At 45.9% G+C, this 13,768-nt stretch overlaps 1 protein-coding gene across 1 annotated transcript; it reads left to right on the forward strand.

Annotated features, from left to right (window-relative positions):
* Positions 1–223: 223 nt before the first annotated feature.
* LOC108128815 (broad-complex core protein) lies at positions 224–13,320 on the forward strand. Its single transcript, XM_017246629.2, has 5 exons — positions 224–600; positions 9,020–9,113; positions 9,207–10,335; positions 10,420–10,629; positions 10,749–13,320. The coding sequence occupies exons 1-5, from the start codon at positions 534–536 to the stop codon at positions 12,177–12,179; spliced, it is 2,931 nt and encodes a 976-aa protein (XP_017102118.2). The 5' UTR covers positions 224–533; the 3' UTR covers positions 12,180–13,320.
* Positions 13,321–13,768: the final 448 nt, after the last annotated feature.

Raw genomic sequence — 13,768 nt, forward strand, 5'->3', positions numbered from 1 at the left:
CTGCAACTAAAGCGCCCCTCTTAGAAAGTCGCGCCTGCCTAGTGAACATCTTCCCAAAAAAAATAAAAGACAAAAAACCAGACAAAAAAACAAGTCATATCCCAAAAGTGCATCCAGTGCATCAGTGAATATATAGAGTGCATTCCTCGGCATCATGCAAACAAAATACAATCAAAATGTTGACTTCTTGTGACTTTGCGGATACCATCTGAATCTCAGTCTCTCCCCTGCAAGACCTCTGACACGAAATTTTATTAACTGTCTGCATGTGTTCTCTGCATATCAAAAGGCAAAAGTGAAAGTGAGTTTTCGGTGCTTTTGCGGGGCTCCGTGTGCGTGAGTGCCTCTTGAATGACAAATATTGATATGGTACAATGAAAACCAGGCAAAACGCAAAATAAGTGTTGAGAGAAACTATCAAAGCATTACCATTGGCTTGTACGCCCAAATTGGATTACCAGACTCTACCAGCGATCAGCTAAAAGGATATCAAGCGGCATTGGAATACTATTAATTAACTATTGGATTTGGATATGGCTGCCAACGAGATTATGACTCCTACGGTCAATGCAAATTGTCAATACTCGACGAGATATTGTTGTAAGTCCCAGTCTTCTTATCCCCTAGGGTCTACGGGTCGTATACTTAATATAAGCAACTTAGTTCTCTCTACTGGTCTCTAACTGGTTCTAGTAATTAGAGGAAAATTAATCTTCAATCGCCTACACAGAAAAGGAGTTGGGGGGCCTCCACTGCAGAATGCCCAGCGAAAGCAACAAACAAACAAACTGTATGCATTTCGAGCAACCTGCGCAGCAAGAAAGAAATTTTCAAAACAAAAAGCAAAAGCAACTTTTTTATAGAAAGTTTCCCGGGGAAGGGGTGGCTGCCCCAAGTCGGGCTCGGACTGGGATTCCGAGACGGAGTCAGAGTCGAAGTTGCAGCCAGCTTAGAGTGGAGTGGTGCGGAGTCACCCAAGCACTATGCGATGTGGCTTTTGTTGAGCATCGGCGGCGACTAGCGCAGTCGTTTCTTCTGCTTCTACTGCCGCTGCTGCTGCTGCTGCTGCTTACGATGTATCTGTATCTGTAAATGTATCTGCGAGCGAACAAGTATAGGTATAAGTATCTGTAGCTGTGGCTGTCTCTGCCGCTGGCTTGGCAGCTCGCTTCTGCCGCTTGTACGACACGAATATTAATAGGTGAAAGTTGTTGCTTCGTTTCTTCGTTTTTCTTTCTTGCTGCTCGGTCGCTGCCTCAGCCAGCGTCGCTGCTGCTGCTGAATCAACAACAACAACAACAAATATCCCTTTTCGGGAGCAGAATTTATGTTTCCTTTGAGCCGTTCATTAATTTCTCTTCATTGCTCTACTAAGTGAACTTGGTTTGTTGGCCAAATCTTTGGCTTCGGGTGAATGTTGTTGGTTGACTTTGGGTCTGGGTGAGCTGAGTCCTGTCATAAGTTGACCCAGTTTCGGGTTTTGCGTACTTTCATTGCCATGCAAATGGATTTTGACTCGGATCGCCAACTTGAAGCCCGAAGTATCCCATTCTCAACATGCTCAGCCTTCAATGTAGCTTACAACTGACTCGAATAACCAGCAAATCACTGTGAGCTCTTTGGTTTTGCTTTTTTCTGTATTATTGTCGTTTTGGGATTTTCATTTCCATTATAATTAAGCTGTTGCATAATCGACGTTTGTTTACAAACTCGGGTCTGGGCAGGTTCCCCCATTTCGAGTTCAATGTCCCAGCGATGGCGATTGCAACAGTTCCTGCCCGACGCGTGTGGATCTCTCTCGAACTCTCGAGCTCTAGAGCTCCCCCCCGAAACTGAAAGATTCGACATTGCGCATACGCCGTGTGCGCCGTGCTTGCCTCAGAGCAGAAGCTCTAGGGCTGACTTGATTCCGTTTCGTTTTCTGTTTTGTTTATCAAATAGTTAGTTTCATAAATATTTGCTATTGCCAACACTTTGGCACGCGCAATTATTAAGAATGACGCATCGGGTTTTCAAAACAAAAAAAATACAAAAATCGATGCCAAATTCGATGCCGTTGAAGTATTGGACATAACAAGAAAATAGTTTAAATGTTGGCGTTGGCGAGTGTTGGAGTTGGAGTTGAATTGGGTGGAATGGAGTGGAGGTTGCTCAATAATACCGTTAGATGATAAACCGCTACAAATTATTTTACCGACCATATACAAGCCATACAAACATCCATCCATACATTTCTCCAACGTTGTTTCGGTTTCTGTTTCTGTTTCTGCTTTCTGTTTTCTATTTTCGTTTCGTATATGAAATTATGCAACTTGGCATAAGGTTGTCGGTTGTCCGCTGGTCCGCTCGCCTCTCTGGCTATATGCTCGTACCTTGTCATTCGACTCAAATGTTAGGAAAGTTACCAACAAGCCAACAAACAGCCATCTATCCAACCATCTAACCATCCAAGTAAGCAACCTGCCGACGCCATCTTAAGCATCAGATCAAAAGGCCAATGTCATTAGCCACTTCTGCATATCTCGAAAGTGAAAACCTGCAGCCCAACACACCAGATTATATCAGGGCCGATTTTTTTCGAAATAAATGGCTCATTAGATGGCCCTCGTGCCCATGCTTTCTAACTTGGTTAAGCCGCTATGAACTTGCGTGAATTTTTCACATATTTTTCTTTCGGCTTGGAACTAGCTCGCTTCCTAGTCCTAGACACGTATTACATTATGCAATTGCTTATTAATTCTTTTATAATGTCTGCATTGTGGGCTAGTGCTTTCGACAGCCGGCCGTTTAATTGGCCATCCGACGTGAGACTCGGCTGTAAAGCTGTAAATCCACGAACATTTAAATGAGATTAGCTGGCGGCAGATGTGTCTAAGAAAAAAGTCTTTTACGCAATCGCTGGGAGAAAAGCAAATCTCCAGTTCCAGCCCCAAATGATCCGCACACATTTCGCCCCTTGGGGATCCAATTAATTTGAAATTACCAATGGAAACTGGCAAAGAATCACGCCCGCCACAGACATTATTGTTTGCCGCAAAAGAAAAGAAATATAAACGAACCATTTGTATTTCGCACGAACAGAAAAGCTGGCCAAAGAGGCACACACAAAAGAAATGCTTAATTTTATTTTTACATCCTCTATTCAATGGGGTTTTTGTTGGACTACCGCAACACTGAAGCACCTCTCTATTTCTTCGCAAACTCTTGTATATACATACGTATGTATGTACTCCGGTTGGTTGCATATTTTGATTGTCGCTACCAGCCAACCCAGCCAGCCCAGCCGCTGGTTTATTAGAACTTTCACTTTAGGTCCGCTTCAATTGGGCCTCGAGGGGCGCTCTTCACGCCGCAACCTGGCACCTTTTGCGGTTTCTTTCTTTTTTTTACGAATTGAATAATAGGTGGAAGAAGTGACCCAGAAAGTGAAGAGATGCTGAGCTATCCAATCAGTACCGATGAGTAATAGTAATACATGGTAGTCGCTCGGCAGTGGGCTCTCAATAGAAAGTTACCAAACTAAATTCGCATCGTTACTAATGCCGATTGTCGGCTCTGGTATCTTAAACACAAAGTCATCAAGTTTCGAGTGGATAATTGCAGTGGACGGGTGTTCGAGTGAGGGCGCAAAATTATCAAGAAACAGCAAACAAACAAAATAAATCATAAACAACATTTTGGCTTTCGTGTGGGGAAGGTTAAGTTTTTATGTAAGATGCCACAATTTAATTTGATTTTTATTTTTTACTTTTTGTATTTTGGATTTTTATTTTGTTGTCTTGAAGTTCGCCAACATGCAACAATGGTTTTAATAAATGATTTGTTGTTTGAATATATTTTGGGTTTTTTCTTCCATCGTTCCACCGTTTGAGGCTTTGTTTCAATATCTGGACTGACGTATCGCCAGCACGTAATGCCATGCGTGTGTGTGGATATACATACATATGTTTGTCTATCTTGGCTCTTACATTACCATTAGAGCTTTAGGTTTGCGGTGCTGTCTCGGTCGCTGCCACTGCCACCGCCGCTGCCGCTTCTGACAGCGCAAAGTGAAAGTTTTAAGAGCCAACATGCCAAGAGCCAAGAGCCCGGCTAAGCCGACAACGAATCGTGCGAACGCACCAAAAATCAGGTAGATATATCTCTTCATATACAGTTAGCTCTGCCAGCGATTGGCCAGCCTTGATAAGAATATTAATGCGGCTGACAAAAGCGAAAGAAACCAAAAGTGATTTTCTTTGTGACATATTTGCTTCTCGCTTTCAAATAAAACCATCCACGCCCCTGCCTGCCACACCCGCCCTGCCTCATTAGCAAGCCGTTAAATCATAGTGGCTAATGGCTAGTGGCTATTAGCTATTGGCTAGAAAATGGCAAACATGCTAAGGCCAAATATTTGCAGATTGTACTCTGCCAGAAATTACTCATACGCCGTGTGGCGCTTTCGAAAAATTAAAGAAAATATGCAGCACTTCAAGTGCAACGGATGGGGGGCTTGCAGGAGAGTGCAGCGAATAATCTTTTGTAAAAGTTCATAAACCTTCTCGCAGACAATGAAAACTTTGCTTAAGCAAAGCACACATACATACATACATGGAAAAGTTCAATAAAATTTTCCCAAACCACCACCAACACCAGCAGCAGCAGAAAAGCCAACAACAAAAGCGAGCGCATAAAAAAATATTTTTCCTAAATTACTTCTGACGATGTTGAGATGATAATGATAATTGCAATGATGATCGCCATGGCAATGATGATGTGGTTGGTCATGATTATACTATGTAGTGCGGAATTTCCACAGTTGGTTAGCGTACATTCAACTGCAGCAGAAACTGCAACTGCGAACTGCAACTACCAAAGCAACTGCCAGTACAAGAAAATGGAAAAGCAGAAAGCACAAAGAGAAAAGCCCGCTGGCTAAAGAAAATTCCCCGCAACAAGTTGCTAGTTTGGCTGAGACTCTGCTCCATTCAGCTCCATCAGTTTCGGTTTATATCATCTGAGACAGAGGCACTGCAGCTTTCCAGCTTTTCCAGCTTATTAGCAACTCTGACTCTTGTCTTTGTCTTTGGTCTCAGGTCTCTGTTTGGCTTTGACTTTCTTCTAGGTTTTCGCTGGAAAATCATAACAAACCCGAGTGCCGTTTTTTCTTTCCCCACACTGTTCGTTTGGCTATCTCTCCAGACTCATTTGTGCATCATTTGGGAGAAAGTAAAAGCCAAGAATTAACTGGCATTCGCCGTTGCTCGCCGCCTGTTGCCCAGTGCCTGGTCGATGACTTACACGGGGCGTATGCGCATTATCGCCGCTGGTCTTGGGAGAAAATACGGCGAGCTGAAACCTAAACTGCAACTGAACGTTTAGAGTTTCAACCGATTCGAATTCAGAGTCTGGTTACATTGGGGTATGAGTTTCAAGCGAATTCTGGTGTTCAAGCAAGGGGCTTGTAAAAGCCTTTCCCTTTGAAGTTCAGGGTCTAGTCTAGCATCTGAGCATCTGAGAGAATTCAAAGAACTGATTTGGAATTGTCTGCCAGCAGAGTGCCAATCAATCAATGTCGCACGACAGGCTTTATCTTCGCTGCCCAATCAAGAGCAGAACATAATGTAATGGAAATTAAGCCAATCCAGTCGGCCAGCTCCCTTCTCCGGCCTATCACTTTCAGTCCAAGGCGACTATCGGGAGTAGGGCACGTCAAATGCTTCATTAATTCCCGCTTGCAACGCGCGGCATGCAGATGCCACAGACAGAGTAAGAGAAAGACTTTAAGAAGGAGAGAATAAATCCTGACCCAATTAGAAATTCTCACGCAAAGAGGAGATGGAGAAACCCAAGAATACAAAAAAAAATAGAAGAAAAAAAAAACGAAACGTCACGGTTAACAATTCCACGTTTAATCAAACAAACAAAGAATTAAACAAGAAGAAAACTTCACATTTCTCCCCGTGCGGCCCGCCGCGGCGGTGAAAGAAAAAGAAAAGTGCAGGAAGCCAAATAAGCGTGGCAAAAAGAAAGCAAGCGAAACCAAACGAAACGATACGCGAACTTGGCTCTCCACAATGGAACCAGCCGGGCCAAAAGAAGCTTACCGCCAAACGCCATTCTAACTAGCCCCGGCCTTAGACCGTAGACCATGGCAATAAAACTCTGAATTTCAAAGTATTTGGTACTACCAATCCACCCTAGTAACAAGCCCGATCGCCGAAAAAAAAGAATCATCAAGTTAGGATCCCACCAATGCACAGTCTTCTGCATTTCCGAGACTTAGAACCGGTTCTCGGCCCACGAAAGTGCTCCAAACGGAAGTGAGCACTAGCACTGGCCGGCCATTCAGATGGAGAGAGGCAGATAAAGAACGGCTGGCGAGAAGACTCGGCTACGGCTTCGACTTTGTCTTCTTCGGCTTCGAAGCCAAAATATAGGCCAAAAGAGAAACTAACGGTAAATGTTGTTTCTTCTGCTGACGCGACTGAGCCAACTGAGGCGGCTGGGGCTGGCAAGCGAATCGGATTTTGTCGGCACAAGAAGCGACCACAGCATCCAAGCTGCTGGCGAGGATTTGGGTTACATAAAGGGCGCAATCGGAAAGTAGAAACCGAAAGAAGCGAGAAGCCCGCTCCAAAGGCCAGGCCATGACAGTGTGTAAAAGTGCGTGCACTGAAAAAAGTGGATTATATTTTTGAGGTACAATACTTTTGGGAGTAGATTTGTTTCTAGGATCCATTTAAATAGTTTTTCCTATTCTACGAAAATTCTTGAAGGATCTTTTTTGTGCCGAAAGTAAATTATTAAAAGATCCAAGTTTTTATAAAATAATTAAAAAATGTTCAGAACCTGAAATCAATAGAATATAAAAACTTTCGTAAAAAGGACTATGGTCTAAAAGGACTAGACAAATATATGCATAAATTAATATTTCAGTTAAGACCCTTTTATTTCATAGTTCTGGCAAAATATCATAACTTTTCTTACAGTGTACTTTATGTTTCCAAGCACTCTTGCACGCACACTCACACACACGATCGACGCACAAAACTTGTTGCAAAGAAAGTGAAACTTTTGTGAGCGCTGGCTGGCCTGTTCCCCCGCAAACTCTTACCCCATACCTGCTTACCGCTCACCGCTTACACCTTGCCCTCCGCCACTCTCTGGTCGGAATCCCATACCCAATCCATTGTGAGCTCTGGGAAAGGGGAACGTGGAGCCCGAGCGTGTCACGATCAAGCGCTTAGAGCCACGCAGAAGGTTGAGGTTGTTTTGCAAGCCGAGCTTGCTGCGAATATTTCGGCTTGTTATGTTTATTTATTTGCCAGGTTAGCAATTTTGTTCGTGTTTTTTTTGCGTATATCTTTTCAGCCAACTCCGATTCCGAATCTGGCTCTGACTCGGAGATCTTTAACGAGCACTCTTTTGGGTTGGGCTAGGTTATAACGCTGCTCTGGCTCTGGGTCTGGCTTTGGCTGCTAAACCATTAAACGAATCGAATGGGGGCTTGGGAATTGCTCAACCATCAGCAGACTGACGTTGATCTGAGGCCCTTGCCTTGACATAGACCAGACCAAATGCCAGTAATAGAGTTTCATAAATCTAAGCCCCCACCGGGTGACCTAAGGCCTAGCTCCAAAAATTAGAAAGTAAGGCGGTGCATCGGTCAGACATTCTCGTTATACGATTGAAGGGAAATGCAGCTATTTAACATTATAGTTCTTATAAATAAAGTACTATTATTATTTAGTTTTTTTTTTAAATATCTGATATATTTTTGTTTAAAGCCATGTTTACTAGGATTCTTCTTATCCTTTTCCCTTTAGAGATTAAAGACCCTTAAGTTAATAAATTTTCCATGCCTCGTAGAATTCCCAAAAACATTATTGATGAGGCCTTTAGGCCAAATCCCAATCAAAGCCACTGCCGCCAAGCCAGCTTTTGGCCAGATCCGGCTTGGATGCAGGCATTAGCAAACAATTTTCTCTCCGTCGGGGAAAAACAAGTCGAAAGCCCAGCAAGGCGGTGGACGCTTGTGCGACTTCTTCGACTTCTTGGACTCGGTGTGGTGCAGTCGCAAAAAAACAAGAAAACCACCGCAGCCAAAGTCAAGAAAAATACCAAAACCCGAAAGCCAAGAGCCGAATGTCGAAAGCCGCCCGAAGGGGCGACTCTTCAAGAAAAAAGAAAAAAAGTGAACGAGTAGAAATTACGGTAAATAAATAAATAAATAAATAAAGAAAGACGGGAAAGACGGGCTAAAAGAAATAAGCGAACGCGAACGGCGTCGTCATGAGCGAAAGTGAAATCTGCTAATGAATTCTTCAACGTTGAATAGTTTTCAGTCATTATGGACAATGTTGAGTATACGTACTGTTGTTGTTTCTGGCGTATACCTGGCGTATACTTGATGAGTGCACAGTGCACTCTTACAAGTGTGTGTGTGTATGTGTTGGATACCACCAGATACCACCAGACAGGGGCAGCCATTCCAGCGATCACTTTAGCTGGATTTGCGCATCTGCAACTGGAAATGGTGATGCCTGATGCCAATGAATATGGGATGGGATCGTATGGTTTTGGCTCTGCCTCCAGCATCGGCTCCAGCTTTTTCGATTTTTGGCCTCGGTTTTGGTCTGAACGGGTAAAAGTTGCTAGATTCGTTATAGCAATTAGCCACAAGGCCTGGGCAAACACTCGTAAATGGCCGAGCAGGCATCGATCCGCTGCCGTCGGTCCGCTGCCAGATGATTGCAGTGATTACCCGCCGGACTATTCCGACTCGGCGAGTCGGGTTCATTGAAACCTAGCTGCAGTTTTCTATAATTTGTGCACCGCTGCCGTTATGGCCAGAGGTCTTTATCGATGCGGATTGTGGCTTAAACTTGAATTGCATTTGGCAGGTGGAAAGCGGCAGTTAGTCGCTCAGATCAATGCCCCGTGTTTTGGGTTTTTCGGAAATCTAACCAAATTATTCTGTTCCTCGATCCTAACAAGCTATATACTGATTTCTCCATTACTCATTTCTTTGCAGGGGAGGCGGAAAAAGTCAAATCTTTGATCAGATTGCGGGCGGAACTCTCGCCCCTCTTCACAGGCAAACGAAATGCCTCAAAATATGCCTGGGCGTAAGTAGTGATTTTATCGTTTACATATATGTTCAAAGCTCATACGTTATTGCATAACTATAACTCTCGATTTCCGTCTCGAACTTTCAACAGCGTGGTGGAACGGGAGCTCAACGTTCCCCTGCCCCTCTCGAAGATCATCAAGAAGTGGAACAATCTGCTGCAGGAGTACAAGGCAATCAAGATGTCCGAGGAGCCCAAGCGCCGCGAGTGGCCCTTCTTCACCCTGATGGATGTCTATTTCAGTGACCAGGTGAACGATCCGTCGCTGCGGCTCTTCTCCTCCACAAAGACCCTGAAGGAGACCCTGGACGACAGCGTCTTCGAGGACGATCCGATCATCGCCTCGGCCATCGCGGCCGCCACCAGCGGCGCCTACATGGACATTGACGAGCTGATCCGCCGCCAGAAGGAGCGCGCCGCCTTGGCCGCTGAAAGGAAGCTGGCTGCCGCTGCCAGCGGAGCCAGTGGCGACTACAAATACGAGCTAAAGCCGATGCTGCCCAACAGCAAGTTCAACAGCAACAGCGACATGGCCAAGTTGTCCAAGAGCGTGGACGACCTCTCCATGCAGCAGTACAAGATCAAGGCGGAGCTGATGCGTCAGCGCGAGCAGGAGCAGCAGGAGAACATGGTTAAGATCAAGCAGCATGCACGCCAGCAGCAGCAACAGCAACAGCAGCAGCAACACCACCAGGCGCAGCAGCAACAGCAGCGATTTTTGGGCCACCAGCCAGCCCTGTCGCCGCATCCACACCGCTTGTCGTCCTCGTCAACGCCACCGGGACTGCAGCACGCTCTGCAACAGCAGCAACAGCACTTGCTGCAACAGCAGCACCTTCAGCAGCAGCTGCAACAGCAGCAGCAACAACACCACCACCACCAACTCTCTCACCCCCACCAGCCGACCACGCCACGTCCCAGCTCACCGCCCACTACGGCGCAACAGATCCACATCACGGCCACCCAGCACCAGGCCGCCCAGCAACAGCTCCACCACCAGCAGCAGCAACACCATCAACAGCAGCAACAGCAGCAGGCCCACAAGCAGCAGCAGCAACAGCAGCCCTACACCGATCCCAATACCATTGATCAGTACCTGCTGTCGTGGAATAACTTCCACGGGAACATGTGCCGCGGCTTCCACTCCCTGCAGAAGGACGAGAAGATGGTGGACGTGACGATCGCAGCCGGCGGAAAGATATTCAAGGCCCACAAATTGGTAACTTAGTGGCTAACCCTCAAGAACTCCCGCACTCATGCTTTTCGCACACTTTCTCTCTGTGTGCCCTTCTGATCGTTTCAGGTCCTGTCCGTTTGCAGTCCCTACTTTCAGCAGATCTTCCTGGAGAACCCATCGAGTCATCCCATCTTGCTGATGGCCGACGTGGAGGCCAGTCACATGGCCGGGCTTTTGGACTTTATGTACAGCGGCCAGGTGAACGTCAAGTACGAGGATCTGCCCGTCTTCCTCAAGGTGGCCGAGGCCATGAAAATCAAAGGGCTGCACACTGAGGTGGGTTTGGGGAAAAATAATAAAGAAATGGGGGATATTTCTTTTTAATATGGAAAATAACCAAAACCATATACCGTACCTTAAATTTTCCCCAGTGTAATCAAAACTTTCACTTGCAGAAGAACATGGACAGCGACGCCAGCGACATTAGCTCGCCGCATGAAAGCGACGGCCCAGAGTGCCGTTACGAGCGCGGAACTCACAGTGTGAACATCACCAGCGGACATTCCGCCGGATACGGAAGTGGACCCCCACCACCGCAGCCCTCGCCGTCGCCTTCGTTGAACGGACCCAACCGATGCCCCACGCCCCTGTCGAGCGGCGGCGCCGGCGGAAGCCCCGGATATGCCGGATTCCGGGAGCACATCAAATCGAAGGCTACGCTGGCCGAAACCTTCATGAAGAATCTCAACCGGAACAACAACAACAGCACCAGCAACAACTACAACCACTTGGGAGGAGGTAGCAGCAGCAGCAACGGCATCAACCTGACCGAGGCGGAGAGCAACTCCTTCGCCATCCTGCAGGCCAACAGCAAGAAGATGCTCGACTCGGCACGCAAGCAGCACAAGTATCTGGCGAAACGGAAGATCCTGATGCACTACAACACGGAGCTGGGCGGCGAGAAGCGGATGAAGGAGATGGAACGGGAGCGCTATCCCAGTGCCGAGCAGCACGACGATGCGCTGAACAACAACCACAGCCACGCCCACGGTCAGGACAGCAACAACATCATGGAGCCCATCATCACGACGATTGTGCCACAGACGCCGCCGCCAGCCACGCACAACAACAACTTCAAGATACGCCTCGTGGACAGCCATCACCTGACGAACAGCAGCAACAACGGCAACAACAACAACAGCAGCGGCAGCAGCAACACCAGCAGCAGTAGCCCGCACTCCGGCAGCAACAATGGCAGCCACCACGACGACGAGGAGGCCCTGAATCTTGTCCAGACCCCCAACGCCAATGGCAGCCGCGCCCGCCCCCAGTCGCCGCCGCCCACGCCCGACATCCAGGTGATCAAGCGCGAGGTGGAGCACGACCTACCGCCGGCAGCGGAGAGCACCAACAACGGACACGACGAGGAGTACGAGCGAAAGTACGACGACAACAACAACAACCGCGGCGGCATGGACATGGAAACCGACTCGAACAACAACAACAGCAAGCCGGCGGGCGGCGATGGGGGCAGAAACGATGGTGGCAACAATGGGATAGCCCTGGCTTTGGGCAAGCACAAGTTGTTGAGCGCTATCAACCGGGGAATGGAACTGGAGCAGCAGGATGAGCCGGAACAGGGTGGCAACAACTGCAACAACAACAAAAGCAACAGCCACGAGAACGACAACGATGACAACAACAACCACAGCCAGCACCTGGACCTGAGCACGATCAAGAACATAGCCACGGCGGAGATACTGTGCGGATTGAAGACCAAGGTCCTGAAGCTGGAGGAGGAGCAGCGCGAACGGGAGAGGGAAAGGGAGCGGGAGCGGGAACGAGAAGCCTGCCGGAGTCTCAGCGAGATCAAGAATGCCGAGTGATCAGCATTAGAAGGGGGATGTCCCCTTATTTTCCACGATTATGCATTTGATTAAACATAACATAGAAAACACATTAAAAAAAAAGGATACAAAAAAAAATGAATTGAGGAAGAGAATCTATGTATGCTAATTATAGTTATTTATTATACCACTTAATATCGTTAATGTAATTGTAATGACCTGACCCCACATGAACATTGGTTAGATTGGTAGGCCTAGCATTCTCCCAGCAGAACACCATTCCAACAAACCCTAGACACTAAGAATCACGAATCATTATCGTATTGTATCGTATCGTATCGCATCGCAGCTCCCCAAGCGCTGATCGAATTACAAATTTAATATTAGCACTATGGAAATTGGCCCTGTTGCAATACGAATTAAGACCATGTTTAACATACATATATATATATAATTATATATATTTCAGATATCGGTTAATTATGTATGTGTGTAAAACCAGTATGTTGTAGTATAATACACCCCCGAGGCGCCCTCGATTTGGATTTCTTCAATTGCTAACCATTCTTACATTATTTAAAGCATACACATACATAAATACACATATCGTACTACGAATGTATCTCAACACCAGCATCATGCATCATGCATCACATACATACTTTGCACCATTTTAAGGACCCTGTCGTCGTCATCCTTCAGCAGCAGCAGCAGCCGCAGGATCATAACGAAAGGAAACAAAATATGTATCTCGTTTTTAGTTGTAACTTGCCAGACCTTTTTGAATGAGCACTCAGATATCTCGGTTACGTGTGCGTGAACACTTAGCTCGGCGCGTAACTTTCACCTTGAAGCGGTTCCGGATCTTGTTAATTGTTGGCATGCCCATGTGGCTGGAACCTACCCTAAAATAAACCTTATATAAAAAGAATAAGTAACTAAAAAGCAAAAAGAAACCAGCACGACCCACATCCACTGAGAAAGGGAGTCACGTGAATCACAGCCCCCCAAAAGCTAAAATCGCAGATCAATCAGAATTAACAATGCACAGTGTAACTCGTACAATATTTATTCAATTTGTTTACATTAAAAAAAAAAGTTTGTGTAATCTTTTTTAGCTGTTGAACATTTTTTTACTGTAAAAGAACTAATGAATGAATAAAGAAACCAACACATTCAATATGCCTTTCACTATTTCAAGGATATTTTAGAAAACTACGCAGTATCTTTTCAAGGGGAAACTAAAACTATTGCATACTTCAAGGGGCTAAAAATATACTAAAACAGAATTATGGGAAAAAATTAAAAATTTGTATAAATATTAAATAGTCGAATTAATTTAATAACATTTCTTAGTTAAATAATAGTTTTATAATTATTAAACTCTCTCTCTCGATTGAGAGTTTTTATCTCTTTTACACTGAAAACAAATTTGTTTACCCTGAGCCCGACTTAAAGTTATAAAAACCCCTATATAATTATGTACCCAAGCCGAGATACTTGGCCTTCTCTCCCTATCTTTCTCCCTGTGGACATCCTGTCGCGAAACGAAACTCTCTCCCCAAGAGAGCAATGCTGGCTTAGAGCTCTCAGAGCGCCGGCGCTGTACCGAGCTGGAGAGCCAGGCA

The sequence above is a fragment of the Drosophila bipectinata genome, chromosome 3R, assembly GCF_030179905.1.
Source record: "Drosophila bipectinata strain 14024-0381.07 chromosome 3R, DbipHiC1v2, whole genome shotgun sequence".
NCBI classification, from domain to species: Eukaryota; Metazoa; Arthropoda; class Insecta; order Diptera; family Drosophilidae; genus Drosophila; species Drosophila bipectinata.

What these genes read in the sequence shown, in the direction of transcription:
- LOC108128815 (XM_017246629.2), top strand. Translation starts at nt 534, where the DNA reads ATGGCTGCCAACGAGATTATGACTCCTACGGTCAATGCAAATTGTCAA. An exon ending in ATACTCGACGAGATATTGTT is followed by an intron (nt 601 to 9,019) that starts GTAAGTCCCAGT and finishes ATTTCTTTGCAG; the next exon opens with GGGAGGCGGAAAAAGTCAAA. An exon ending in GCCTCAAAATATGCCTGGGC is followed by an intron (nt 9,114 to 9,206) that starts GTAAGTAGTGAT and finishes AACTTTCAACAG; the next exon opens with CGTGGTGGAACGGGAGCTCA.